This window comes from Temnothorax americanus, unplaced genomic scaffold (genome assembly GCF_048541705.1).
Source record: "Temnothorax americanus isolate GAGA-0224 unplaced genomic scaffold, ASM4854170v1 Scaffold14, whole genome shotgun sequence".
In the NCBI taxonomy this organism is placed as follows: Eukaryota; Metazoa; Arthropoda; class Insecta; order Hymenoptera; family Formicidae; genus Temnothorax; species Temnothorax americanus.
In genome coordinates this window covers 1097357-1123813 of record NW_027509275.1, presented here as the reverse complement: position 1 = coordinate 1123813, position 26457 = coordinate 1097357, and the positions used below count along the sequence as shown (strand labels likewise).

General features: G+C 36.7%; 4 protein-coding genes across 9 annotated transcripts in view; 2 read left to right on the top strand and 2 right to left on the bottom strand.

Moving 5' to 3' along the window:
- Nucleotides 1-4808, bottom strand: part of LOC143894732 (uncharacterized) — a 28660-nt gene extending 23852 nt beyond the window's left edge. Inside the window, exon 1 of one of the 3 annotated variants that reach the window (XM_077401335.1) lies at nt 4676-4808. The gene's annotated coding sequence lies outside the window, so the exon portion shown is untranslated. Of the gene's footprint in view, nt 1-3056; nt 3217-4675 lie in introns of those variants that run through there. The other 2 variants (XM_077401334.1, XM_077401332.1) reach the window with 2 other exon arrangements.
- LOC143894731 (DNA primase large subunit) lies at nt 4731-7006 on the top strand. Its single transcript, XM_077401331.1, has 7 exons — nt 4731-4884; nt 5061-5398; nt 5480-5707; nt 5778-5915; nt 5995-6373; nt 6456-6620; nt 6699-7006. Exons 1-7 carry the CDS (start codon nt 4731-4733, stop codon nt 7004-7006), a joined length of 1710 nt encoding a protein of 569 aa, XP_077257457.1.
- On the bottom strand, nt 6669-12961 carry Tdh (L-threonine dehydrogenase). Of its 2 annotated transcripts, XM_077401337.1 has the most exons (6): nt 12840-12951; nt 12226-12713; nt 11491-11754; nt 10769-11029; nt 8359-8625; nt 6669-7812 (listed from the first exon to the last, which is right to left on the bottom strand). In XM_077401337.1, exons 2-6 carry the CDS (start codon nt 12398-12400, stop codon nt 7652-7654), a joined length of 1128 nt encoding a protein of 375 aa, XP_077257463.1. In that variant the 5' UTR covers nt 12401-12713; nt 12840-12951; the 3' UTR covers nt 6669-7651. The 2 variants fall into 2 exon arrangements, with proteins under 2 accessions (XP_077257463.1, XP_077257462.1); XM_077401336.1 differs by having other exon boundaries at nt 12226-12961.
- Nucleotides 8104-26324, top strand: Atk (artichoke). 3 transcript variants are annotated; one of them, XM_077401320.1, is made up of 14 exons: nt 10836-10975; nt 13853-13988; nt 14102-14230; nt 14636-15196; nt 17604-17816; nt 17894-19064; nt 20219-20925; nt 21794-22118; nt 22369-22635; nt 23017-23170; nt 23357-23569; nt 23849-24596; nt 24888-25255; nt 25449-26324. In XM_077401320.1, exons 5-14 carry the CDS (start codon nt 17653-17655, stop codon nt 25967-25969), a joined length of 4638 nt encoding a protein of 1545 aa, XP_077257446.1. In that variant the 5' UTR covers nt 10836-10975; nt 13853-13988; nt 14102-14230; nt 14636-15196; nt 17604-17652; the 3' UTR covers nt 25970-26324. The 3 variants fall into 3 exon arrangements, 2 of the variants coding, with proteins under 2 accessions (XP_077257446.1, XP_077257445.1); XM_077401319.1 differs by having other exon boundaries at nt 14055-14230; XR_013256147.1 differs by lacking the exons at nt 17604-17816; nt 17894-19064; nt 20219-20925; ... (5 more) ...; nt 24888-25255; nt 25449-26324 and adding exons at nt 8104-8331; nt 9366-9505 and having other exon boundaries at nt 10752-10975; nt 14055-14230; nt 14636-16851.
- Nucleotides 26325-26457: the final 133 nt, after the last annotated feature.

Genomic DNA, 26457 nt, shown 5'->3' with positions numbered 1-26457 from the left:
GCTACATTTCACCCATGAACGATCGCGCGAAAGAGGCGAGGGGAAAAACTTACCTAATGCCGCGATTACACGAAATATTAGCTTTATTTTTCTTTCGCCCTCTAAGCCTCCGTATAGTATAGAAGCACATATATCTATACATATACTATTACATATTTGTAATCTCAAAAAACACTGTGTTGTAGCAGAACAAAAATTCTTTTATTTAGATTTTTTTAATATTATTATGTATTTCTCTCTTTGTAGCCCACGTTCCCCGAGAGATTTATCCTTTCACATGTTCGCGTGGGGAAATTCCGGGCCAATCGATGGGTCACAAGACCCTTATAGGGTTTCACCGGTCAGGTTCGTTAATCTCAATCGAGGATCACTACAAAGGATCCGCGCGCATCAAATATCCTGTCCACCCACATTGCGTCATCAAGTTTCCCGATGATGCACCAAAATATCTCGCACACGTCTGCGGTTTATGCTGGACTGAATTATTTGCCTAAAGTTGAAACTAATCTAACTTTAATGATACCTAAACTTGAGAATTAGCTACCGTGTTTGTAGAATATTTAAAATGTGAAATTGTTTAAACAGTGATTTCCTTCAATATCTTTACTAGGAACTTAGATGTTACGATAAATGTTTAACGTACACTTTCCTATATAACTTAACTAATTATATAATATTATCTGTAATGAAAACTATTTTTCAATCTGTTGGTTTGAGAGAGTAATTTTACTAATTTTATATTCTAATAGAAGAGCACTTATGAATATACGAATTGAGGAACTCAAAGAGTTTTGGGTACATAAATAAAAGAGGGAAAGTCGCGCGGAAATTTACCCTTTGATGGAGTAGTCGCAATAAACACATCGCATGACGGAACCCCAGAGAAACACAGGGTGAACGCACAAAGGAGAAGTTTTTATTTGCTTAATTCTTTATTTCGCTCGCATTGAATTCGAGCCGATGTTATCTAGCCCGTGTAAAAAAAAAACGATTTTGTGTTTCGATAGAAAAGAGAGGTTTTATTGTGGTAATATCGCCGAGATTACACCGACCGGGAACATTTGCTTACTTTTCTTCCTCAGTCCGCAAATATCCCGCCAACGTAGAAATTGAAAAACCACAATTGCTTCGTTAAAGATTGCATTTTGTAACTACATATTGTTCTGCAGTATCGTATGTTAGATATTAACCGTATGTTATAAAAAATAATGAGCCATATCAATGTACTATGCATCACGCGAATTGTGGTTGCGCGTGAACGAAAACTTGCCGATTAATCTATTTGACAACGCCTGCGTGACATCGGTACATTTAAATGTTTTACAAACTTCTATGCCGCAGTTTATTACCGCAAATTTTCCACTCAATTAAATTCAATCAATTAACAATTTTGATGAAAGGATTGAACCGTGCGCCATAAATCGACATTACGCATCATGATTTCATTAATAATTTATATAATATGCAAAAATGTAGCGAGCTATGAATATTTATACTTTTTAATGTACGTTAAAACAAATATTAAAATACGATCGTGTGTAAATTTGCATTACAATTGGAAAACGTTAAGCGCCCAAGAAACTTCTTTAAAGATTTTTTTAAAGAGATTAAGATTTGGCGAAACAAAGTCGTTGTTTCAAGTTTCAAGCATAACAGTTAGCTAATCTACTTCATTACAAGAGGTTTCCGACTCTTTAAAATTTCATCTTTCGAGATAAACCATGCACCGCCGTCCCGAGAGACCGTGAGCTCAGATATTCTCCTTTACGCTTCTAAGAGAAGTAAATAGCGCTCTACTTCCGGAAATATGAAAATCATCTATCAACCCCCTGGGAGTGCGTTCGGAAACTCGTAAGTGAAGCCCAATCTCCCGTCTTCGAATAGATTTGCGAAATGTATGCACTAAGTTATTATATGATATTAATTTTTGCCTGACACGCGAACGCCTTTATCTAGTTTCTGATTGAGCACAACATTACGAAAATTTCTCGCTAAAGGTTACACACGGTTGTTCTTAAAATTCCAACTGCGTCTAATTAAGAGATTAGACTTGGAAAATAAAATATGTAATAGATAAGATATAATCTACTTTAATTTCTTGCATTATACATTTATGCAATCACAAGAAAGAAATTACGTCACTCAAAATTATAATTGTATATAATGCAAAAAATTAAAGTAGGTATATGGTTAAAAATTATACAAATTGAATATAATTTGAGTAGTTTTTAACCATTCTTATAGATCGCCATTGCTCCTACTGAATATGTCATTAATTTAATTTAAACATTGTTAATTTAACTAAACCAATAGAGTTAAAATAATAAATTTCGAAGCACATGGTAGTTATTAAAAAGAACAAAATGTTGTTTAACTCAAGGTATTGGTTTAAATTTCATTCTTTGATATTTAACAGTGTTTAAACGTGCGTGAAATTCCATATATAAAACCAAATTTTCTGCGAATAGAATGGAAAACTCGGAGAATACAAACGTTCAACGTTCAACGAGCATTCCAGGTCGAAAACAGTATATGTTAATAGAAGTAAAGAGTATAGCGACAAGTCGACACAACCCTGCTTTCTCCTGTAGATTTTCTACGTCGATCCGCAAGAAGTCGCACGAGGTAGAATATGTCACCGTCGTCAGGTGAGCATCGATGCATATTGCATTATTTATTACAGTAACGAAGTATCATTGAACATTGAGAATGCGTTCCCTGAGCATTGAGACTGCGGTAGATTCCAAATGTAAACTCTATGTTGCACGATATCGACCGTATATCTCTACTTTCGCGGTATGTTCTCGCCTTTCAAATTAATAATGCATGCACTTATGTCAAGTGTGAAGAGTTATCTTACAATCGAATTTACTCTTTATGTCACAGATTAACTCGATGATGATTGACAGAAGAAATTCGAATGACAAAATTTCGATTTTGACAACTCCTTCCTCGTTGCCAATTGAATATCGTAAATATATACTTAAATAAGTAAAATTTTTCATCCGCATTTTTAATATGACAATTTCGATCGAGATTTCGACAGGAACAATTACCTTTGGCCTTTGGCGACGATCTTGAAAATGCACCTTGAATCGTGACGAATCCAAATGCTTCTTCTCTCCCTTTCTCTCTCTTTCTCTCTAGGTGTTAGTTTTTTTTTACATCACCGAGAAAAAAAAGGCCGACAAAGGAACGCGATCCTTACCCGCGAAAGCTCACCACGTGACTGACGGGAATAGGTGTATCCGTCGCTGCCAGGAAAAGCCAAACAGAAATCTCCTGCAGCGCGCAGACTCGTTGGCGGATGGAGCACGTCAAAATAAAGCAAGACATGCGTGTGTTTTTGGATCTGTCCATCTTAGCCGTGCTATATTTCGAACTTTCCATTTATGATTTTAAAGAGTCATAAAAAAACGCGAAGCAACGGAGACTAAATCTCTTAATTGACGCATCTCTGCATTTCGAGAAGAGAAAGAAAGTAGAGTAGAATCGATTGTTTTATATAGTAAAGATATTATTATACAATAAAATGCTCCATTTCTCCCAAAATTGCAAAAAAGGAAAGGCTCAATAGCATTAATATAATGTCTAAAAACATTTCGTTATACTACTTCTTGTCACTGTTGTTTATCGTATAACGACATCCTAACAATGTTTGCCGAACACTTCATTTGCGTTTGAGAAAATAAAAAGTTCTTTCTTAAATAAGCGTTTCCTGTGTTCAATTCGGCATACAGAGGCTCGAGAAAAGTATGTAATGGAAAACATAACAATTTTTAAATTGTAATTAATACTTATTATAAAATTATTTAAAAAACCACGCCGACGCGAAATAAAGATCATAATTTGAGAGGAAAATTTTAACTACAAACACACATACTTCAGTTCTGTATTTATTACAATTTATCGATGCATAATAAACTTAAATAAACAGTAAGCCCCTTGCACAATAGGCGATAACGATAGCGATAGCGACAGCGACAAAGGTGCCGACAAAGCTGTAGCTTTGTCAGCAACTTTGTCGCTGTCGCTATAATATTGCTATCGCTATCGCGCCTATTGTGCAAGGGGCTTTAGACATGCAATAAACGTATCGTCATATATAATGAACATTATTTATGCGTAGCTTTTTTAGCATGATCAACAAAAGATGATTATGAAAAAGCGTATCATTGTACGTGGAAATGAAAAACGGAAAGAAAAAAGGTTGAATAGCGACGGATAACGAGTTGTGAGGCAACATCTAGCGTCTGCTACACAAGGCTCACTATTTGCACTGTCGATAAAAGAATATTAAAAACAAATCCCAATAAGTACAAATCACTAATCTCTCAAGAATGAAAAGATTCAGGAAGAAATATCCAAATGACTGATTATTGATTGATTGTCTTTTGAATATTCTATTTAAATGACAGATTCTCGAGTCACGTGGGCGACCACGTGTCACGTGGCGGAGAAAAAGGGCGGGAAAGCATCAGTGTCATGGCGTAAATGTGCATGCAAGAATGCAAGAGTGATTTTCATCTTCATCACTCATGGAATTATTTTGCTCTCTTGCATTTCCCGGTGTTCGTAACGCGTAGCCGATGTATCGCGAAGATCGGGAGATAACAAACGCTACGTAACGCGCAGCGTTCTCCACGTGCGCGCATTTAATGTTTACATTGTTTACCTTCAGCCTTCAGCTACACTGTGCAGCCAGAAGTAGATCATCGTAGATTGGGAGGATGGAATACAAGGCACGCCGGCGTTACACGGCCGTCGCGGACGTGAGTGGCCTCAGTAACGATTATCCTCACGACATACAGATGTACGATGTGCCCCCGGTCGGTGAAATGTCGCTGGAGGAGTTTCAGGAACTGGGATTCGATAGGTTGAAAGGTAACCTTCCAGGACCCTCTTTGTCTCTGTACAAATTCATTAGAAAGATTAATAAAGTGATTTGAACATAAAGACAAAGAGGAAGGTGTGAGGAGATTTGTGTCAAAAAACTGGCACCCCCGATTAAAAAAAAAATTACCCAGATTGTTGATGTACACGATCAATTTTGTTGCCAGCGTTACGGTTGGTGGAGACGACGAATTGCAGAGGCGATCTGAAAACGCTCGAGGAACGCAAAAAAGCCTTTTGCGATTCTCTAAAATCCGACGGACTGAAGTACTATGCGAATCTGCTGTATGCCGATGGATCCAATCCGCAGTCGGAGGAGCATTCGCAGACCAGGAGAAAAGATCACATATCGCATTTTATTTTGAGACTGGTGTATTGCCACGACGTCGAGCAAACCAAGTGGTTTGTCAATCAGGAAGTGGAATTCTTCAAATTAAGATTTAGCTCGTTAGATAAGAAGGGCATTGAGCACCTATTGAGTATCAACAACCTGAATTGCATGCCCGTACGTTTTATTATACTATTCACTTAAGAGATATTACAATGTAACGTATGTGTTATAATCTGATCATTAATGTTTCTTTAGATTTCACCAGATGAGAAATCTGAGCTGAAAGAGGAGCTCGGTTCATCATCCGGGAAAGTTAAAAATATTGATATCGCCGACATTTATAAAGTGCCTTTCGAGAAAGTCATTGACTTGGTCAGAGGACGTAAAGTGTACCTCAAAGCTGGGATGGCGTATATCACTCATGTGGATATAAGCTCCGTGTTTGTTTCCTATTTTAAAGAAAATCTAATTACAGGATTAGAGGTACACGTCATTTTGATCAGTTTCAAAAGAAGATTAAAAATTACATTCAATTAACTTCTCTATTTTGCAGAGTGCGAGAATTCTGTTCGATAATATATCTGATGATGAAAGATTGACCAAATACTTAACAGGTCTTCCTTCAGCCTTCTCTGGAATGGCACGCGTTGTGTGGTCAACCACAGCCACGCCCATCGACAAACTGAATGATGTAAAAATCAATTATTATTTTAGCTAGAAATTGCATTTTCTTAAGCTCATCTTATTCGAAATCTATTCTAAAATTTCAGTTGTCGAAAACGTCATTTCCGTTATGTATGAGAACGCTTCACGAGGCGCTGTACGCCAACAGCCATTTAAAGAACTCGGGGCGTATGCAGTATGGGTTATTCCTGAAAGGTATAGGTGTGACTTTAGAAGACGCTCTTCGTTTTTGGACAGATGCATTCTCAAAAAAGACAGACGGGGTTGCATTTGAAAGAAAATATGCGTACTCCATTAGGCACTATTTCGGTAAAGAGGGAAAGCGAACGAATTACACTCCATACGGTTGTCAAAAAATTATATCTAGCTCTGTCGGGCCCGGAGAGTACCACGGATGTCCTTTCAGACATATGGATCGCGATTCGCTTTGCCAAAAGTTAACTAGCTGCGGTGTATTCGCCTCCAGTAAGATCATTGATTTTGTTACTGTTGTAAAAAAATCCGGGTATGTTCTCTTACATTTAAATTTTATATTGATTTATTTTAGATATGACCGAAATATTGGACTTGGCTAAGGATGGACAATATCACTTAGCATGTGCCAAGTATTTTGAAGTTGCGCACAATAAACCAGCAAGTAAACCACTCCTACATCCAAATGCATACTTTGCTGAAAGTCGTGCAATTTTAACCGAAGACGATGATGGTAAAGGTACGAAAGGAGGAAAAATTTTTTTTTAGGAAAAGAAACGTTTCAACATTTTCGCATTCTATAACATTTTATTTGCAGATATGGATAATAAAGAGAAATTTTCTCAAAGTACGGTTGGAACTCCTGGAAGCCTGTCTTCAAGGAGAAGCGATAAATATCCTACACCTTCTAGAAATACAGAATTTGCTGGGACGCCAAAGAGAAACGATAAATATGTTACACCTACGAGAAATACAGATACAACTGGCACACCTTTGAGAAAGGATCAAAAAACGAGTTATCAAACGCCTTCAAAAAAGAGTAAAATGACACCAGTAAACATCGCGGAAATGCTGAACGACGATGATTTTACAGAATTTATGGATGTGGACGTAGATCAGAGTTAATAAATAGCGTTCTGTCTTTTTGTATTATAAAACTATTTATATCTTTTGGATTTAATTTACGAAAAATTTCTCCAAATATATATTTTTAATTCTATTTATCAATACTTTTGTCAATAATTGTCAAACTGGTTTTAAATTTAATAAATACTCTGTTTATATGTATACAAAGTACAAACTCTACATCTCTAAGCTCATAAATTTTGATCGTATGATTTTAGAAAGAAATATTTTAAATAAAAGTTGATTAATTTTTAGCAGAGAATCAATTAACTATCTTGCTTTGGGGTATTACTTAAAATTTTAAAGATGCTCTTCCTCGTTTTCGAAAGAATTTCCGAAATTCAATTATAATACATTTAAAAAGTCTCTTTGCGTAACAAGAAAATCGCCGTATTTCGATTAAATTCCTAAGATATCAGTTATACTTTGTTTGAATTACATTATATAACTTATGGAAATACTGTACGCGGAAATATTTCAAACGTATTGACTTTTACGTAATTATATTAACTATTAACTTCTTTCACAATTGTGAAGGACTTCAGTTGAGAGCCATCATTGAATTTTATAACTTGAAAGTTCGCAAAGCGTACGTCAATTGAAAAAAGTCCGTAACTATATAGTTGTGTATACAACTCGACACAATTATACGTAGCTATTGACCTCTTTCAATCGATGTTTCGGTAGAAAATTCGTTCTAACGTCTCGTACCATTAACTCCACCAACCTCTGCAGATCATATTTGTGTTTCCATCCCCAATCCCGTCGTGCTTCGCTATCGTCGAAAACTTGTGGCCAGCTTGCCGCTAAAATCAACGTAATGACAAATTATTTTTTTAATCGCATTACAATAGATTACAATATCTGTGTGTGAAGTGTATGTACCATAGACGTATATAATAGACTCAGCATTCCCATTGAAGAGCTTCCGGCAAGATCTGGAGGACGGAAGATATATACTTGCAGAGACGATTTCTAATAAAATAATAGCGTTTTCGACAGGGCAGTGGGCCGGGCGGCCGCCCGCGCCGGATACGCCGGGATTGAATCGCTCCGAGGGTGATTATTGACGTCACTTCGGCAAATCGACCAATGTTATCGCTCGATTTGCCGAAGTGACGTCATTAATCGCAATTAATCGCTCTCGGGTCGATTAAACCCGGCCCGGTCGAAAACGCTATAACATTTAGGTTAGGACTTGGGACACAATTAGCCCTGCAAGCATATCTTCTGTCCTTCGGATCTTGCCGGAAGATCTCCAATGGGAATATTGGGAATGCTCAGAGTCTATTACTTTAATTATTGTATACGTCTATGGTATGTAAGTAAGTACCTACATATTGCATACGTACCGATGTGCTGTCGTTTATCTGGCTTGTAAGTGATTTTCAAGTCCGGTATATACTTGAGGAGCTCGCTGAACAGTTCCTCGGGTGTGAAGCTCATGGCTGTGACGTTATAAACTCGTCTACGCAGTAATTCGTTAGGTGTATTCAGAAACTGAAAGAGTGCCGACAGACAATCCTCGATGTATATCATCGGCAGCCTCGTCGTAGGCTCCAAGTAACACTCGTATTTTTTGTTCAACAGTCCCTCGTGAAATACTGCTACAGCGTAATCTGCGAAAGCGTAAAAAAATGCAGAAAACTGTTATCGAATCTCTTAAACGTTTTAACATAGCATACATCTTCGAACAGGATGAAGAAAATGAAATCTGCAGATAGATAAACTGCAAACGGTTATCCTTGAAGGAATTTCTTCATCAATTTAACAATCTATTTTGCTAAATGGAAAAATCTATAGGCCTGTTCGTTTTAGCTGAACTTCTCTTGCACGGTCTTTTCACGTTGGAGAGAAAAAGAAAAAAGATGAATCGTGAAAAAAATTCAGCTAAACAGAACAGGCCTATATTTCTTTTCATTGCCGCACTTTACAATTGATTTTTCCAGAGAGATTAATTTGCGATGACAAAATCAACACTGATTTATGCGGAGTGCAAAAACGAAATAAACGGTTAAAAAAATGATGACAATAGAAATGTGCTAATAGCTAATATATACGGTTGGATTGAATCCTTTGCGTCTAATAATATTTTTGAATTTATGTGTACATTTTTCGCTTTGCGAACTAAGCGCGTCGATTACTGTCGGTTAATCGGTATTGAAATGGAAATCTCAAGCTCTGAATTTGGAATAGCGCAATCATATAATTATTATAAATTAAATCGATAATCATTTCGATAATGTGGTGATGCTAACAAGCCTCTATAAAAGATTTTTTGCGAAAAATATTATGATATAACTTGTTTGTAAAAACATGTTTTTCATCGACGTCAATTTATTGATACTTTACATTTTAGAAATTAAGAAAAAGAACCGACCCAGGATCGAGACTCGCTGCATTACTTGCCAGTAGCATATTGTCCTTGAGAAACGATACATTCCGCTATTATGCAGTTATCTTAATCGCGGTTAATGCTCTAGTTCTTCGCGAAAGAAGGTAAGCGATATCAATTTTCAGTTATCAGCCTATTCTACACGTGACATTAAGAGTTCTTTAAGCATGAATATGATTATCTTGCTACGAATCGGAAAACTTAAACATGCAACGTTTGTTTGAAGAATATCTCATTTTAATATTTTACGTTTTTTTTTTTAATAATGTATATATATATATATATATATATATATAATTCGAAAAAAAAAACGTGACCAAAAAATGTGATGACTCCTATCGTGCATTTAAATACGATTACCTTTTGCTACGAATCGGAAAACTTGAACGCGCAACGTTGAAGAATATCTTATTTCCATATATAATATATTCCCATAATATATATATATTTTCATATATAATATTCCATTAACAGCGATATCTTAAAGAAATAAATGCATTATTTAAAAAGATGTGGCGAATGCTACCTTTAGTGATGAACAAATCAGATTATACTGTACACGTACGTTCGATATTTTGTAAAACCTTACAAAATGTATCCACACGTCTCTAGTGTGTTGGAAAGCATTTGTTGAAAAAATAAATATCTCTAATATAAAATTTTGAATGACATAAATGTCATAAATAGCTAGATAGCAATGTAAAAAATGCATTTCTCTTATCGTTGCATATCTCTATATCGTTATCTATTTATGTCATTTTAAATTCTATATTACATGGCATTCATGTTTTACAAAAATGTCGATAAGACGCATGATTATAATAACACAGAGGAAGTCACTGAAAAATTAAACGGCGGTCGCAGATAATCACCGTGGCAGTCAACGTGTTAACTATAACTTCAATTTTGAAGTCAAATGATCAATCGTGTTTAAAGCGCCGATGATGCGATAAATTAACAGTTTTCTTTTCTTTAAACAAACGACAGTTTTTTACAGTTTAAAACGCTTAAAAAACGGTCTGAAAAATTATGTCGTTTTTTAAAGACGTTCTCTCGTCTTTATACTAGAGAAAATCGATTTTCTTTAGATTTTCTTGAAACTGTGAATATACGTTAATTTAGGTGTGCTTTATGCTTTTTATTAGTAAAAGTTGAAACTTTGAGGCTCAGTATCTTTATTTTTTATACCGGAAGAGGTACTGAAATTTATACCACGCATAAAGCACACCTAAATTAACGTATATTTACAGTTTCAAGAAAATCTAAAGAAAATCGATTTTCTCTAGTATATATAAGGACGAGAGAACGTTCTTAAACGTCTTTTTGATGTCTTTTAAAACTTTCCGCTAGCTGGAATGTATCCTCACCGGTGGTACCGCCGCCGGGTGGATCGCTGCTGATTACACCGGGGAATCGGAGGCACCGAAAGTCGAGGCCGAAACGATGATGATAATACTCTCCTAAGAGCTCGGCGTGGACCTTGCTGACACCGTAGATCGTACGAGGTCGTTGCACCGTGACATTCGGGGTAGGATTCCTCGGCGAGTCGGGACCGAACGCGCCGATCGTTGACGGTATAAAGATCCTCAGCTTATACTGCTTTGCTAACTCGATGACGTTGTGCATTCCTGTTAATTGCGAAAAAAATATATGATGGAGTAATGATTATATGCAACGCGAACAGATATTCGCGAAGATTCTGAATGTCTTAAAAAAGATTGTATGTAGCTTTGATTGCGTTTTTTTCCTAAAGCGGTCTCGGTTCTGCCTTTCAGGCATGTTTTCCTAAATCGCGATATTATCTATTTTACTTCGACTGCTATTTTGTGCCCGCTTTCTCCCGGACACTTTCTTCCCTTCGTGATCACGACCGCGTCCATAATTAATATCGTAATGACAAATTCACTCGTCGGCACAGCATTCCATTTCACTTGGACGCAGTTCGCGGAAAACGCACGTTCTCGCACGAGAGGTTTTGCGTTTTATTAAATATTAAAGGAAAAAACAGGAAGTAATTACGTTACGCTGTTAATAATAATATGACACATGATCTTGATCGGATGACATGATGACATACGGCTCTCCCTACCTTCGATATTGACTCTGACGGCTAGCGGGACGTTTTGTTCACCGACAGCGCTAAGCAGAGCGCTGAAGTGGATCAGCCAGTCGATTCTGTAGTCCACGACGGTCTTCTGCAGACCCTTGAAGTCGAGGATGTCGGCGAAGATGAAGGGCCCGTTCTCCAAGCTCTCCTCCGACGGCTTGATAATGTCTGACAGTATGACATTCTCATTACCATAATTTCGACGAAGCAATTTCGCGCATTCCGTGCCCAATTGTCCGAGACCACCTGAACAAAAATCACATGAGAATTTGTTCGATGAAGAAAGCACCTTGCATCTTTTATGATAAAACGCGGATATCGACGTGTAGCGTTAGCCTTGTAATATTTTTCTATACGCAAAGGATATAATACTTTCTGATAAAATCTTAAGCTGCGAAAACATGTGGTTAAATTTACATATGAAACATCCATCTATCAGATCTTAAATCTGAAAACCCAAGTTCTTCTTTTAAGTAATTCTTTTAAGAAATATGCATAATTGGATTAGCAACGTATCAAATGCGACGTGAAAGTATAACAAAGAATAAATACCAAAATAAAATAAGAATATAGTCGCGTGCATTTTATCCTTATCACATTAATAGCATAAATAGCATGAATTAGCATTTGTCGAATTATGTATAATTTATTAGATAGATTAAAATTCAACAAAAAGTATTAATTAATTATCTCCTAAGATGTTATTTTATTGCTCACCTGTTATTAATATCCGCGGAGGTTTAACTGCATTTCTTGTATTGGCGGAACTAGTTTTTTTGGCATTACCTGTTTCCTTGATCATCTTATTAAAAGGATTGATGGTTACGTGGAAGTTTCTACGAACGTTTCTCGTAAAGTGACACGAGAAGTGTATAATACTTTTGTGCAACATTATTCTCAAAATTGATGCACTCTTTTATTTTCAAACAAATAAAAGATCTCGTTGTCACGATGTTTATCTTTCTTATCGGTGCCAGATTAGAGTCAAGCTCAACAGGGTTTTTTTTCCCCGCTAATTTTTCCAAGCCCGTTCCCTTGGCAGTGGTTTCGCTAGATAGTAGATAGGGACAGTGGGAATCTCGTTAATTCATTCATGCGCGTCACTAATTAGATGACGAGGCATTTGGCTACTGTAATGAGAGTCATATAGTTACTCCCGCCGTTTACCCGCACTTGCTTGAATTTCTTCACGTTGACATTCAGAGCTGGGCAGAAATCACATTGCGTCAACACCCTCGAGGGCCATCGCAAAGGCCATCTTTCTATCTAATATTAAATAATTTCTACATAACAAAAATTTATATTTTAAAAAAGTGTGAAATTGTTCGCACTATTTTAAAGTGTCCACTGTGTCAAAAACAAATGACTTTATAAGCAGAGAATCTGGAGATTCTCTGCTTATAAGCAGGATTTAATCCTTTCCTGTTGGTGGTCGATAAACAACTGGACGCTCGAGCAATAATTCTACCTTATATCACGGTCCATTTTCAAAACCAGTTACATAGAACACAAATACTGTCTTACCTGTATATCTAATAAAGGCTTGTTCACACTAGATGGGATCGCGTGGGTACTCACATTACAAAAGAATTTTATTGCAGAAACCATTTGTCATTCTTCTTAAAATAGACAAAAATTGCATTTCCATTTACCTCTCAAATGTAATATATGCTGGATTGTTTTCTCCGTTGCACAAGGTTCCGATTTGTTTCATAATAAATATTCGAATAGTTTGCGCCATCGCGATCGCTATCTTCATCGGCAATTAAAAATTCTCAAAAATGTCTCGCAGAAGAAATATTCTCAAGATATTCGCGTCAACGCCAAACTTTGTCAGTCAACGTGAGAAAGAGATACTTCTGCTGGATTTCGTGGAGAGAATAAAAACTACATACCGCGGATATATAGTCGCACTTCAGCTTAATGTGAACGAATCATTACATAAAAAGGACTTCAAACGGCTCTCAGTCTTTCCCGATACTATGCATATATACAACTCGTTTGACAACATCAGCCAGAGAATTGTGTTTTTTATTAAAGTTACACCCATTTTAATCACATAATTTTATTCACAATGACATTTTATAGATACCACGTCAATTTTATCGACTATTTCATCATGGCTATCGTGTTTATATTATTACTTATTTTTTATTAATTTAATTTTTAACAATATTTAACATAAATTTCGTAGAAATAATTTTGTCGTTACCAGTGTAGAGAGAATTTCTACTTGTATAGAATTTTTCAATTTTTCTAGAGTTTGTATATTTTTCGGAAGATTGAATAGATCAAATTCAGAAGTTACATAAATTAATTATTTATCTATGACGTTTGATTGCAGTAATCGATGGAGGCTTGACCAGAGGCAATTTTTTCTCGTACGATCCTAAACCGGTTATTGCTCAAAGGCCTGCATAGACGAGAGCAAAACATGAGAGCATAAATAAGCCGCTCGTAGATGCCGTATGAATATCAAGGTTGCAAAAGAACTTTTGCTTACATTATATCGATACGCGAGATAAAACCTTCGTAATTTTTCACAGGTGAAGAAAGGATATTAATGACCGATTTTAATGAATGCATTTTAAAGGTGAAGAGAAAGCTGTATAAAAAGAAGATGAAGTTCCATAGCTATAGGTACAGTTACTTGGAAGTTAACGATCTCGAAATAGAATCTCGAACATTTCGGATCACTGTGGCGAATAGTATAGGTCTATAGGTAACTATGATATTTTACTCAAACTTTATTTGTTATTTAGATATAATCATCATTTATTCACATCATTACATGATCGATTATTGAACGTTATTCACGATCGTAAATGCAGAGAGTGTAAGTCATTAACTGCATAATTCTGAGCGTACCAAATCCAGTTTTCCTAGTGTATACACATAAATAATGTGTACCTTACATCAGCTCCACCGACGATAGCATATCTATACATGCATATGGATATGTATTGCATTAAAATGACTAATTTTTAAATAATTGTGAAGGATTAATGTATAATCGACGTGACACACGCGAATAAATCAAATAAAATTAATAATTGTTTATTTTATGATATTAAGAATTCTCAATTTTCGAAATTAAATTATTGAACATGTCCTTTCTGTTTTCCAGTACCCATTCGAACGAGTTCGATCAGAACTCAATCAACCTCGGTTGCTTCACCAGTCCAACGCGGAAAACGAAAGGAAAGACGATTTTTTTCAACTGCCGAATTATACACATTCGGCGATCGGTGAGATTTGTGGGGAAAGGGAAGAATTTCCTGGAAGCGTGTCTTCACGGTGGCTGGACACGCACTTCGCAATTCTCTTCGCGTCCCTCCCGCCATCACCCACGCCATGGCACCGTCATCTTCTCCCCTCAACTTTGTGCAGGCCACCACGCTTTTGCGAACAGCTTCTTCAGTGCATTTAGTACGTAACGAGATTACGAAAAGCTATACTCGTGACCACGGAGACGTTGAAAAAGATAAAACGTGTGTGTATGTGTGTGCCCTTGTAAAAAAGATATATTGTTCGTTTTATGCAAGAGAATAGAGTGTAGATAATTATTATATTCATAATTTCCAAAAAGCAAATTTGGTTTTTTTTTGTGGATTTCGTTCTCGCTGAGAAACATAAAGAATTCTTCGGAAACAAGACGCCGATTTGACGAACACTGTCGATATTGAAGGTAAATGAAAGTTTATGGGCAAAAGTTAAAGGTTGACACTATTCAGAATTTTCTTTAAATATAATAAATTTTGATGACGCAATAGCAAGACTGGCAATCGCAATTTCGTTAACCGCTCCAAAACTTATTTTTGTTTTGTAGAAATTCACATTATCCAACGCATTCTTCAACTAGTTTGATAATATGATAATATAAAAATGAAAGAAGTCTTCCGTGAAAATAACTAATTTTTGATACATGAATATATCAGATATTTAAAAAATTTTTTGAATTTTATAAAACAAGTTGCTAGAGAAATCTACTGCTCGATATTGATTAGTGTTAGTGTACTACGAAAAAGAATGCCCTATAATATAAAGAATACAATCTTCCTCATGCATAGTTGCATAATGATGTGAAATTAGCATTTGCGATAAAAATGAGATGCACGCTTGAGGTCACTGACGGCGAAATATCAAGGAAGTGGATATCACTTTCACTAAAATTGCATCCATAGCTATTCGAGGCCAAACAAACGCTGTTGTTTGATCAAAATTCAGCATTATGATGACGGAATTGAAAGACAATTGGTTGTGCGAGTTACGCGATAAACCAGTCATGCATTTATCAGTGCATTTTTATTGAGCAATATCTTAGAATAAAAAATTAATACTAATAATAACTTAATATATATGTTAAAGTATACAAATAAGTTGTATATATATATAGTAAAATGTTAATGTAGAATATATAAAATAATGCACTCTAAGGCAAGACTAATATTACCGTTGCTATAATAATGCTTGAGAGATCTTGAAGAAATCTTTTAATGAGATATATAACCGTTAATAATTATATGTTGCTCTATATATATATGCAGAAAATAAAAAATAAGCGTTAAGAAATAAGCGAAATAACATTTTTTATTTTTTATTTTCTGCAGCATATATATTATCTACTTTTGTTTCCCTACGTTTGTTAGCTGCGAATTTTGTTCTGTCAGTTTCGATATTTATAATGCGAAATATTCGATTGTCTCAAAAACGTATATTATATTTCTTCGCAGCAATTAATTTTATGCAACAATTAATTTTATTCTGTCATCTGAGATCATTGATATCAATGTTTCAACTTTTTTCAATTCTGCGGAAACGTCTTGAGATGCGGAAACAGATACATCAAGACAGATCTATTCGTTAACGCAACGCGTACAATGCAACTTTGAATCGTTTTATCATAGATTGCGCTATATCGACGTTATTCACGTGCGAATAGCTTTTCAGGCCGCCCGATTGTTTCCTTCTTCTTAAAGGCTGTCGCATTACGAAATCCACGTTTTTCTGCATGTCAGGATGCTCGTGGTAAACGCCTTTATCTTTTTATCTTAGTGTTTACACAAACTTTTTATTTTAATGTTCGCGTTGATTACATTTTATTTTTCGCTTTAAAATAATAATTATGCAAAATGTTATTTTGTTAAAATATTACGTAGTAAAACAAAAGCAGTTGATATGTTCAGAAAAGAAAAAATATTATCTCTTAACATAATTTCAAATATATATATATATATATAATTGTATGATTATATATACAATTGTATAATTTTACAAAATAATAATGCTATCCGAGGAACACAAAGGTGCTTTAAAATACAGTGTATTCAAAGTATAATAATTTTCTTAAACTTTCTCTCCGAAGTGCGAATTTTTAATCCTAATCCGACTCACCCTCCAGTTTTACTCGCCGATCATCACTTTATACATCAGAAGCGCGGTCGCGCGACGACAATTATTACGGACAATGATTGTCCTAGCGGTCTTTAACTTCGCTTACGGTACGGGACATCAATTTTGTCGTCTGCGACCGTGACGTGTGTACACGCGTACACAGTGCGTGGCATCGTGCTCAGGATACAGAGGCGTACCGTGACGTCCCCAAGGGCTCTTAACATCTAAAATCCCACCAATCGGTTGTTGTTTCGCTAACGAGATTTCTAATCTTAGCCGCGCATTCGTCATCTCGTATTCGCGGAAACGCTGCGCAATTTTTGACATGTCGAAACAGCGACATTTGTTACTGTTATAATTTCCTTAATGAGTCTTTTGGCATCAATTTGCTAAATACAATTAGTTGCCAAAAGATCGACTCGTTAAGGAAATGATAACAGTAAGCGCAAAATCGCGTGTAAGAGCGACTTCACAGCTCACGATGGATCTGTAAAAAAGATTTTAAAAATCCGAATATTCTTATGTATTGTGCTGCTCAATCTAAAAAATTAACGATTTAGAAAGATTTCGAATATGAATTTTAATTATCAACTTGTAAAACGCATATAGCTGAAGAGCTAGATTTACTATTTTCCGATGTTTGTTGATTTTCTTATTCCTGCAAATTTGTCTGTTCGCGTACGAATGCACGCGTATTTTAGAAAATGCGGAACTGGTGCTCGCGGTCATAGACTACGGTCCAAATGCGCGATGGTCAGGCCGTCGGAGGGCGGTGGGCTTTTGATAGTTGGCTGGCTCCTGGCACTTCGTTCCATCGGTGCCGGTGCCCAGTTAGATCCGGATTACGGATGTCCGCTTCAAGAGAGGATACTGCCATGCAGATGCTCCACGCGCAATATGGAAGTTCAGATATGGCAAGTTTACATGACCGGATATGTAATCCCGAGAATTTCAATGAATGAACAATCTTCAACGCTATAAATTCGCACAGGTGTAGCCACAGCGAGTTACCAAAGGTCCTGGAAGGTCTGCAGGCAGTCAGCCACTATATGGACCGACCGGTGGACGAATTGATCTTGGAGAACAACAACCTGCCCAGTTTACCCGGCAAGGTGTTCGCGACTTTACGAGTTCTGCGCTTGATGCTGCGAAACAATCGTCTCGAAAGGGTGTCCTCTGGCTGGCTGGAAGGTCTACACGACTCATTGCTGGAACTGTTCATCGTCGAGCCCGATCTGCGGTCTCTACCCGTAGACAGTTTAGAAAATCTGCAAGGTGTCGAGGCGGTGACGCTACAGAGTCGCGTGATGAAGCGACTACCGAGATTCTCCGGCCTGCCGAAGCTGAGATATCTTCAGATCAACTCGCCGGCTTTGCTAGAACTCGTCCCGAGGAACTTTCGGGACGTTCCCAATCTGGAGCAGCTGCACGTGTTGGGTAGTCCGAGACTGACCAGACTGGAGGCCGGGCTTCTTCGAGGTCTGCCTCGACTAGAACTGATCAACATCACCGATTCCGGAATCCACTGGATTCATCCGCGAGCCATGATCAATCTATCAGAGCTCAAGGAGATCTCATTGGTTGGAAACGCCATAATCGACGCCGGTATGGTTGGTCGCGCGTGTATGGATCTCCCGTCACTGTCGGTGATACGTCTGGATCGAAATCGCATCAATCGCCTGGGCGAAGGCTCCTTCGTTGATCTTCGCGTTTTGTCGCGACTCTATCTGTCGCGCAATCACATCACCGAGATATTCGCCGGAGCTTTTCAGGGAGTACCAGTTCTTAAGTCTATAGACCTGAATCACAATCTGATTCATCGCATTCATCCGGAATTCTTTCCGCAAAGGATAGGAAACGCGTTGGAAGAGATATGGCTGATTAATAATGATCTTAGTCACGTGGCCGAGATACGATCGGTGCTTGAGGCTCTGCCAAGGCTGAAGTTTCTAGACGCCAGTCACAATCAGTTAGAGGAAATACCCTTCGGTGCTCTAAGAGGCCATCCCACTTTGGAGAGGCTCCATCTAAATCATAACAGGTTGGCGTTTTTGCAAAGAGAAACGTTCACGGCGATGCCGGCGCTCAGGGAGCTCAGACTGAAAAACAATTCCTTATCAAATCTGCTGGAGGCTCCCTTTTGGAATTTGCCAGCGTTAAAGGTAAAAAATTCCTTAAATATTAGTTTTAATTAAATTTTTTTTTTTTTTAATTAAATATTAATATCAGACGAATTTTATGCAATCATTCATTACTCTTCAATAATTTATTAATTTCGAATTTAGCTTTGATTCTCTCTTAAAAGTAAAATTAAACAAGTAGAAACTTGCACATTGTTTCCTCGTAGTTTTTAATTGTGCAAGTAGAAACTTGCACATTGCTTCCTCATAGTTCCTAAGTGTGCAAGTTTTTATTTTATTCGAGGTATAATTATCGGTATTTATTTGTTTTGGCTTCCTCATAGAGGAAGCTGTGTTAGCAAAGGTTCTGATTTCACACTTAACTCTTTTGGGGACTGCGTAAATAATTATGTACATTCACTAAAAAATACTAAAAATACTTGTCCACTTAAAAACTAAAACAATATGCAGATTTCGCCAAATTCAATACCAACCTTACTTAAATGATACTTTATCGATAAAAAAAATCAGCCCGATATTATAAATATTTGAGATAGCGATTTATTTTTAATTCTATTATATTTTCCAGTCTTTTCTACCCCTATTTCATATATAATTGGTTAAAATTTGGTTGATCAGATCAAGTTTTATAAAGCTTCTATGTATGTACGAATTCCTCGAAATTTCAAATGTGTGTAATACGAGATCTAATCAATAAAATTTTAATGAATTATATATGAAATAGGGGTAGAAAAAACTGGAAAATATAATAAAATTAAAAATAAATCGCTATCTCAAATATTGAGAAAGCGGCAGCGTAAAACACATTTTCAAAAAAAGGAAAATCTGCATAAAATCTATACCGGTAGACCGATTTCAATAAAATTTGAGGAGGACATACTTTCTATGATACTCTATTTGTGTGCAAAAATTCAAACTGGTATCTAAAAAATTGTAGAAGTAGATGCGTGTACAAAAATCCGTACACACACACACACACACACACATACATACATACTTCCGGACATTTTTTACTAATATGATTTTTCGACATTTTAGAACATTCTAAACCTATTTCCATCAAAATCTCGAAAAAAAAAATTTTTCACCATTACAAAGCTTCCTCTATGAGGAAGCAATATCGTTGATATTGTATTACTTCTCTAGCACCGGTTACGATCAGTACTTAATTCCAGGGTCTGGATCTTTCGGAGAACTATTTCCGTCACGTAGAACCACGTTTGTTCACTAATCTACCAAATCTCAGACGGCTGGATCTTAGCGGTAACGCCATAGGGCTCATCGAACCCGAGTCCTTTCTAGGCACACCAGTGCTGGAGCACGTCAATATCTCCGGGAACGCCTTGTCCGTCCTTCATCCCTTAACGTTTCGACACCTAACGAACTTATACGAGCTTGACGTCGGTTTGAATCGTATGCTGGAAGTGGTCCCTGGTCTACCGAAGGACATCGAACATCTTTACATGCCCAAGAACCGTATTGTCACGTTGCCAACGGTGTCCTCTCAGGATCTAGCTCTACCTGCCCTACGATCGTTGGATTTAAGCTCGAACGGGATCGAGAGAATCCCGCCTGGCGTCCTGGCTGACTTGCCGAATTTGAGAAAATTGAATCTAGGCTATAACGCTCTGAGACTCCTGGACGACGGCGTTTTCGACGGACTCACGGGATTGGAGCAGCTAGACTTGAGGTGCAACCGGCTGGTCACGTTACACGGACGAAGCTTCCGACCTTTGAAATCGTTGATGGACGTGAATCTTCGGGGCAATCGAGTGGAGGTTCTGCGACCTGATATTTTTCAAGAGAATACGAGACTGCAAAGAGTTGACTTGAGTAGAAATAATCTCGCACAAATTCCTCACGCCACCTTCACCAACACCAGGTAAGAAATTTAACAATTTTAATAATACAATGTTAAAATAATAATATATATGATATTATTATAATAAAATATATTTGCAGTTTATTTCTAAACGTGATGTTTATATTATATATGGATATTTGCTTCTTGCTCTCACATACATATATTAAAATCACGTAGAAATCATGTTAAATTCACATAAAAAATATTAAAATGCATCATTTTTAGTTTATTTCAATTTTTAATTATCAAAATTTATTTAGTATATCACGTTTATAATAATAGGAGTAATTTTTCTTTTTTTATGTTTATTTCGCGGTCTCGTATTATAGTAGAAAAGTAGTTTCACTCGTGGTTACTTGGTTGCATCACTCTTAACTTGGTACCTTAGAAAGTTCTTCGTGCACACGCTAATATCTTTTTCTCGTCGTTGTGTAGCATCGGCCTGGCGTGTCGACTAATTTGACAGTAATTTGACTGGATTTTATACGCGATTTTATTTAATCTTGTCTATCAAGTTTAACTTGATCACATCGATAAAATTCAATGTACTTTAAAAGATATGCTTTAATTTAATTTAAATCTGAATCTCAAACGCATTTTCTAACGCATCTTTATCATAATTTTCTCTTTGATTGACTAATATTCAAGATAGACATGTTATATGTATATATTTGCCATTAAACTTAAATTGATAAATATTAATAAACGATTAAATATAATAAATTATTTAATTTTTGTTTAAAACGCTATAAATAATGCCGTGAAAGAAGTTTGAAGGATATTTTATCTTTTCGTACATCTTTAAACGTCTTTCATGCTTTTACTTCGGAGAAAGATTTATTTAAGCATTCTGCATCCAAAACGATAACATCAATGTCAATTACAGAGACCTTCGTGAATTGTACGCGTCGCACAATACTTTGACCGAGTTACCTGGATCGCTGCACGGCTTAACGGCTCTACGAGTCCTCGACTTGAGCTTCAACAAGCTGAACATCCTATCTCCGGAAACGCTAAGCAGTCTGTCGTCCTTGTTGGAGTTGAAACTGGTTAGAAACCATATACGGGAGCTGCGGGAGGGTGCGTTCGACGGATTGCCGCGATTGTCTCTGATCGATCTCGAAAACAATGATCTCAGGGTGATCGAGAGAAACGCAATCAGAGCGTTACCGGAGTTGCAGGCCGTCCGACTCGGCAGGAATCGATTGCAGGTAATAATAGTTTCACGGTCACCCACAATTGTAAAATAATAATTCATGTCAGATTAATATCTCTAGACAAAACATCACTATATATTTTGTCAAATACGAGTAGAAAGTTTTAAATCTGTTATCATAAAGAATTTTCAGAATATATCGAAAATATACTACGTATCATTGTCTAATTTTTATATTTAATAAATTTTATAAATATATTCTGCTAAATGATTAAGGATCCAACATAATGTACATGGTTTTACAGTCCATCCCCAGCGGCGCTTTCACCGAATTACCACTGCTACAGAGCGCGGAACTTCAGGAGAATCGGATTCAGGAAATTGCCAGTAATGCCTTCATTAACGTGCCACACTTACTTTTCCTTAATCTAAGTCACAATCACCTGCCGGATTTGGAGTACGTCGGTCTGGAGGGCCTTCGCTCGTTGGAGGTCCTTGATCTCAGTTACAATCGGTTATCCAGAGTCTCCAGCGACAGTTTGGCAGCTATGGAGTGGCTGGTGGAATTGAAGGTAATTATAGCGAAAATTTCAAGATTTTATGAGATCGATTTTAAAAGAATAGATTATTATCTCTTTAGTGTATATTTCACGTTTTTTAAATATTTTTTTTACGTCGTCATCAGAAATTTGCAACAACTGCGGTACAATTTGTAAAAGATTTATCTGAATTAACTTGCAAAATATAACAAAATAACACAATGAGAGTGCGAGAGTTTTCGCTAATAAAGAAGAATACTTTCTCGTCGAGAGTGAAACTCCTGCGTGAACCATGGTGCGAGACGGGCCGTTCTGCTGGCGGAGCAATTATTCGTATACCTGCATCGTTAATTAGGGAGATAGCTGAGCCGCTTTACATAGCCGCCTTACGACCGTTTTCCTTTCTGCATGCAGATGGACAACAATCGCATTTGCGCCGTGCACGGTTCGCCTTTCGACGATATGCCGAGATTGCGGGTACTGAGCCTGCGAAGCAACCGGATGACTGCGGTCTCTGAAAACGCTTTCAAAAGGCTGCGATCGAATATCGCTGTCTTGGATATCGACGGTAATTTAGAATATAGATTAAATTAATGATAATTATATTAAAAAACCCGTATTTAAATCAATTATACTTGATAGCGTTAGGATTAAATATTAATTTGCATTAATTTCTTTTAATGAAAGCCTCGATATCTACATAATTCGTCAATACGTTTTTTAAATTTATATATTTTTTTTATTTCTGAGAAAGGAAATCCACTGTCTTGTTCTTGCGGTATGCTTTGGCTGCGAGGATGGCTACAGCAGGCTTCCTCGGAGGGTCCTAGATGCGCTGATGGTTCCCTCTTCAAGGAACTCAGATTATCGCGACAGGACTGCCAGCGTGAGAGATACGTGGAACTGGTTCACCCAGGATGCGAGACTGAAATGATTAACGTTGCGACGCCTTCGGTTTCTTCATCCGGTAAATCCACGAATAATCCGAGTAAAATAAATTAATTAGCGACTCAAAAAAATCAAGATTTAATTTTTTATCAGTGCTAAATTATTACACTGTTTTATTTATTGAACGATATCAATTGCATTTCAAATATATAATATATTCAAATATATAAAAAAGATTTTTAAAAATATATGGTATTTGATTTTTATACAATATATACAATATCTATGATTTTAAAATTTATAAACAATTTCAACAAACAGATTATATTATATATTAAGTTATATTGAATTTTGCCAGCATTTGGGATTACAGAGACAATACCACTGTGGATGAATCTAAAAGATTCCTCCACGCAGAAGCCTTCTGTTTCCCAGGACTCCGATTACTTCTACCAGTACGTAGATTATCAGGATAATGGAAGCGATACGAGCACGTTGCTGCCTAGCGTGTCTACCATCAGCGCACCTACCCAGACCGTGAAGATCATTCATCCGCCGCCGTCAACGCAGAAGCATCAGAAAAACGCCACATCACCAATAAAGAAAAATCCTATGATGCCACCGTCGCCCAGCAGCTCCGGTTTCACTTTCTTCGGCCTACCGCTGCCGAATTTGAATTTCAATTTGTGGGGAAATTCAGGCAGGAAGGCGGAGAGGAAGGAGTCATCGTCGGATAGACCCGGCCGAGGACGTTACAGATCTTTTCCGCCCACAGAACCGGAAATTCACAGGGGTGGCTTCCTGCCTCTACCGCGCGGCCAAAGTGGATTCGTGCCGATTGCCGATCCTAGATTGACGTACGAGAAACAGGCGAAGCATGAGAATACTTCAAAATCGCTGAATGTAAGCAATACATCGGTGCAGGAGGAACGTCCTCCTCGAAAAAGCGGAAACAGTACCGTGACCAAGGTAGAAAAAATTATTTCCAAGTCCGGGAAACCGAGAACGAGCTTTCGAGAAAGGGAAGAATTACCTACTGCGTCAACATTCGTTCGATCGACTGGTTTTGAATCTCACAAGATTTTGTCCAACGTCATTAAAACCAGGTAAATGTAAAAAAAGAATGTTTTTATGTAACTTTTTAAATTTAACATACAACACACGGGATAGGATATTTTTCAAATTTTTTAGTCAATTAAGAAAAAATTCTTTTTTAATTAATTCTCAAGATGGTTTAGTTTTAAGTGTACATATATATGTACATTAATTTTTTTAACTGTATTCAATTATGTATTTAATTTTAATTTAAAAAAAATTAAATTTTAAATTGCCTTAAATTGAATACTATTATCGATACTTGATTTTAGCTAATCTTTAAATGTTGTTTCTCTGCTTAGCCTTAACACATCAAATGTAGTGAAAAATAGTGCATCAATAATCGTGGAGGAGGATTCATCGCAAGAAGCTCACGAAACATCGGTGTCCACCGAGATTTACGACGGCGAGAGTTTAGAAATAAATACGGAAGATACTAAATTCATAGAGAAGCCCCAGATGGAAGTCGCTAACAGGATAGTTTGGACCACACCAAAAGCAGTAATAACGGAAATGAAAAAAGCTACAATTACCAAGGAAACTGTAACTGCAGCGGTGGAAGTAATACCGGCAAATGAAAGCGGATCCAAAGACTGGGCCTTAGAAATATCTGAATATGACAAAGATCCGATCCTTTTAAGCAGTACAGTTGACTCTCATGAAAAACCTGGTGAGAGTTTATATCTTAATAACATTAATATAATTTAATTTTAAAATGTTTAATACGTGTATACATTTCGTCGTAAGAATTCTCAGAGATGTGTTCGCAATTAAATTTCTGCTGCGATAAAATTTGTTTTAAAGTTAAATATTTTGTATCATAGTTTACTAAACATCTAACAAAAATATTTTATTTATTGCAGACAATTCGGATATTGTGATAAAAATAGATGCAGAGCCGATTCCGCGCTTTTCAGCACCCACAACGTCATCTACATCGAATCCACGGCCCAAAGAAACCACGACTACGACTTCTCGAGGGACGGAGGCATCCGCTTTGTCCGCGCTTCTGATCCCGGGGGGACAAGTACCGTCTTCAGGACCCGTGGTAAATTTACGTCCGCTTGGCAGATCTACGATAACTAAAGTTGCTTCGCCGTACATCAGCTACAATGCCGAGCAATCCAGGGAGAAGCAGAAGTCGATTGCCGGCGCTGCTCAGCGAAGTGAGATCATTGATGAGACGACGATTGAAAGCCAGAACGAGGCGTTCGTTGTCGATGATGAAGCTAAAGTGATAGACAACAGTCCTTTCAATTGGTACTTCCAGCATTACAACGATACGAATTTGGAACCTTATGTGGGCATAGCTTATAGTGGTGCCGCAAAAATCGAGACTTATCGATGGCTCCTTTTGTTCATTTTCTTCAGCATTCTGATATAAAAAAAAGTTTAGAATTTACAGCGGACTATAGATGACTTTTAAATATATAATCGCTGAATCATACGAGAAATCAAATATATTGTAATATTTGTTAATAAATGCCGTGGTACGTGGATGTTTTAAGTCACAAATCATATAATACATATACAATCAATCATGCAACGTATATGATTAAAGAGATTTACATATTTATATATATTCCGCCTGTATGAAACATACAGTTGTACATGTACAAAGATCATACATACATATATTATATATCTGTGTTTTTGTATATTCTGTTTGGTAAAGTATAATATTTTAGGAAAGCATTTCTATATCGAGATAATAAATTAATAAAACGGTATATAAGTAAAAGATCATTTTTTATTATTAATGTAATATTTTCTCTTAATAGAATGACTTGTATTTCCTAAAAAATACATTATCAATATCTATCACACATGTTAATTGAAACTTAAATTTTAAGCAACACGCCTTGAAGCAAT

Bases quoted from the DNA above. Each gene is read 5' to 3' on its own strand.
- Atk (XM_077401320.1), top strand. From the start codon at position 17,653: ATGGTCAGGCCGTCGGAGGGCGGTGGGCTTTTGATAGTTGGCTGGCTC. The intron at 22,636-23,016 runs GTAATTATAGCG...TTCTGCATGCAG, and splicing joins AGTGGCTGGTGGAATTGAAG to ATGGACAACAATCGCATTTG. The intron at 23,570-23,848 runs GTAAATCCACGA...GAATTTTGCCAG, and splicing joins GCCTTCGGTTTCTTCATCCG to CATTTGGGATTACAGAGACA.
- LOC143894731 (XM_077401331.1), top strand. From the start codon at position 4,731: ATGGAATACAAGGCACGCCGGCGTTACACGGCCGTCGCGGACGTGAGT. The intron at 4,885-5,060 runs GTAACCTTCCAG...TTTTGTTGCCAG, and splicing joins GGGATTCGATAGGTTGAAAG to CGTTACGGTTGGTGGAGACG. The intron at 5,916-5,994 runs GTAAAAATCAAT...CTAAAATTTCAG, and splicing joins CCATCGACAAACTGAATGAT to TTGTCGAAAACGTCATTTCC.
- Tdh (XM_077401336.1), bottom strand. From the start codon at position 12,400: ATGTTGCACAAAAGTATTATACACTTCTCGTGTCACTTTACGAGAAAC. The intron at 11,030-11,490 runs GTAGGGAGAGCC...CGCAATTAACAG, and splicing joins CGTCAGAGTCAATATCGAAG to GAATGCACAACGTCATCGAG. The intron at 7,813-8,358 runs GTACGTATGCAA...CGTTGATTTTAG, and splicing joins AGATAAACGACAGCACATCG to CGGCAAGCTGGCCACAAGTT.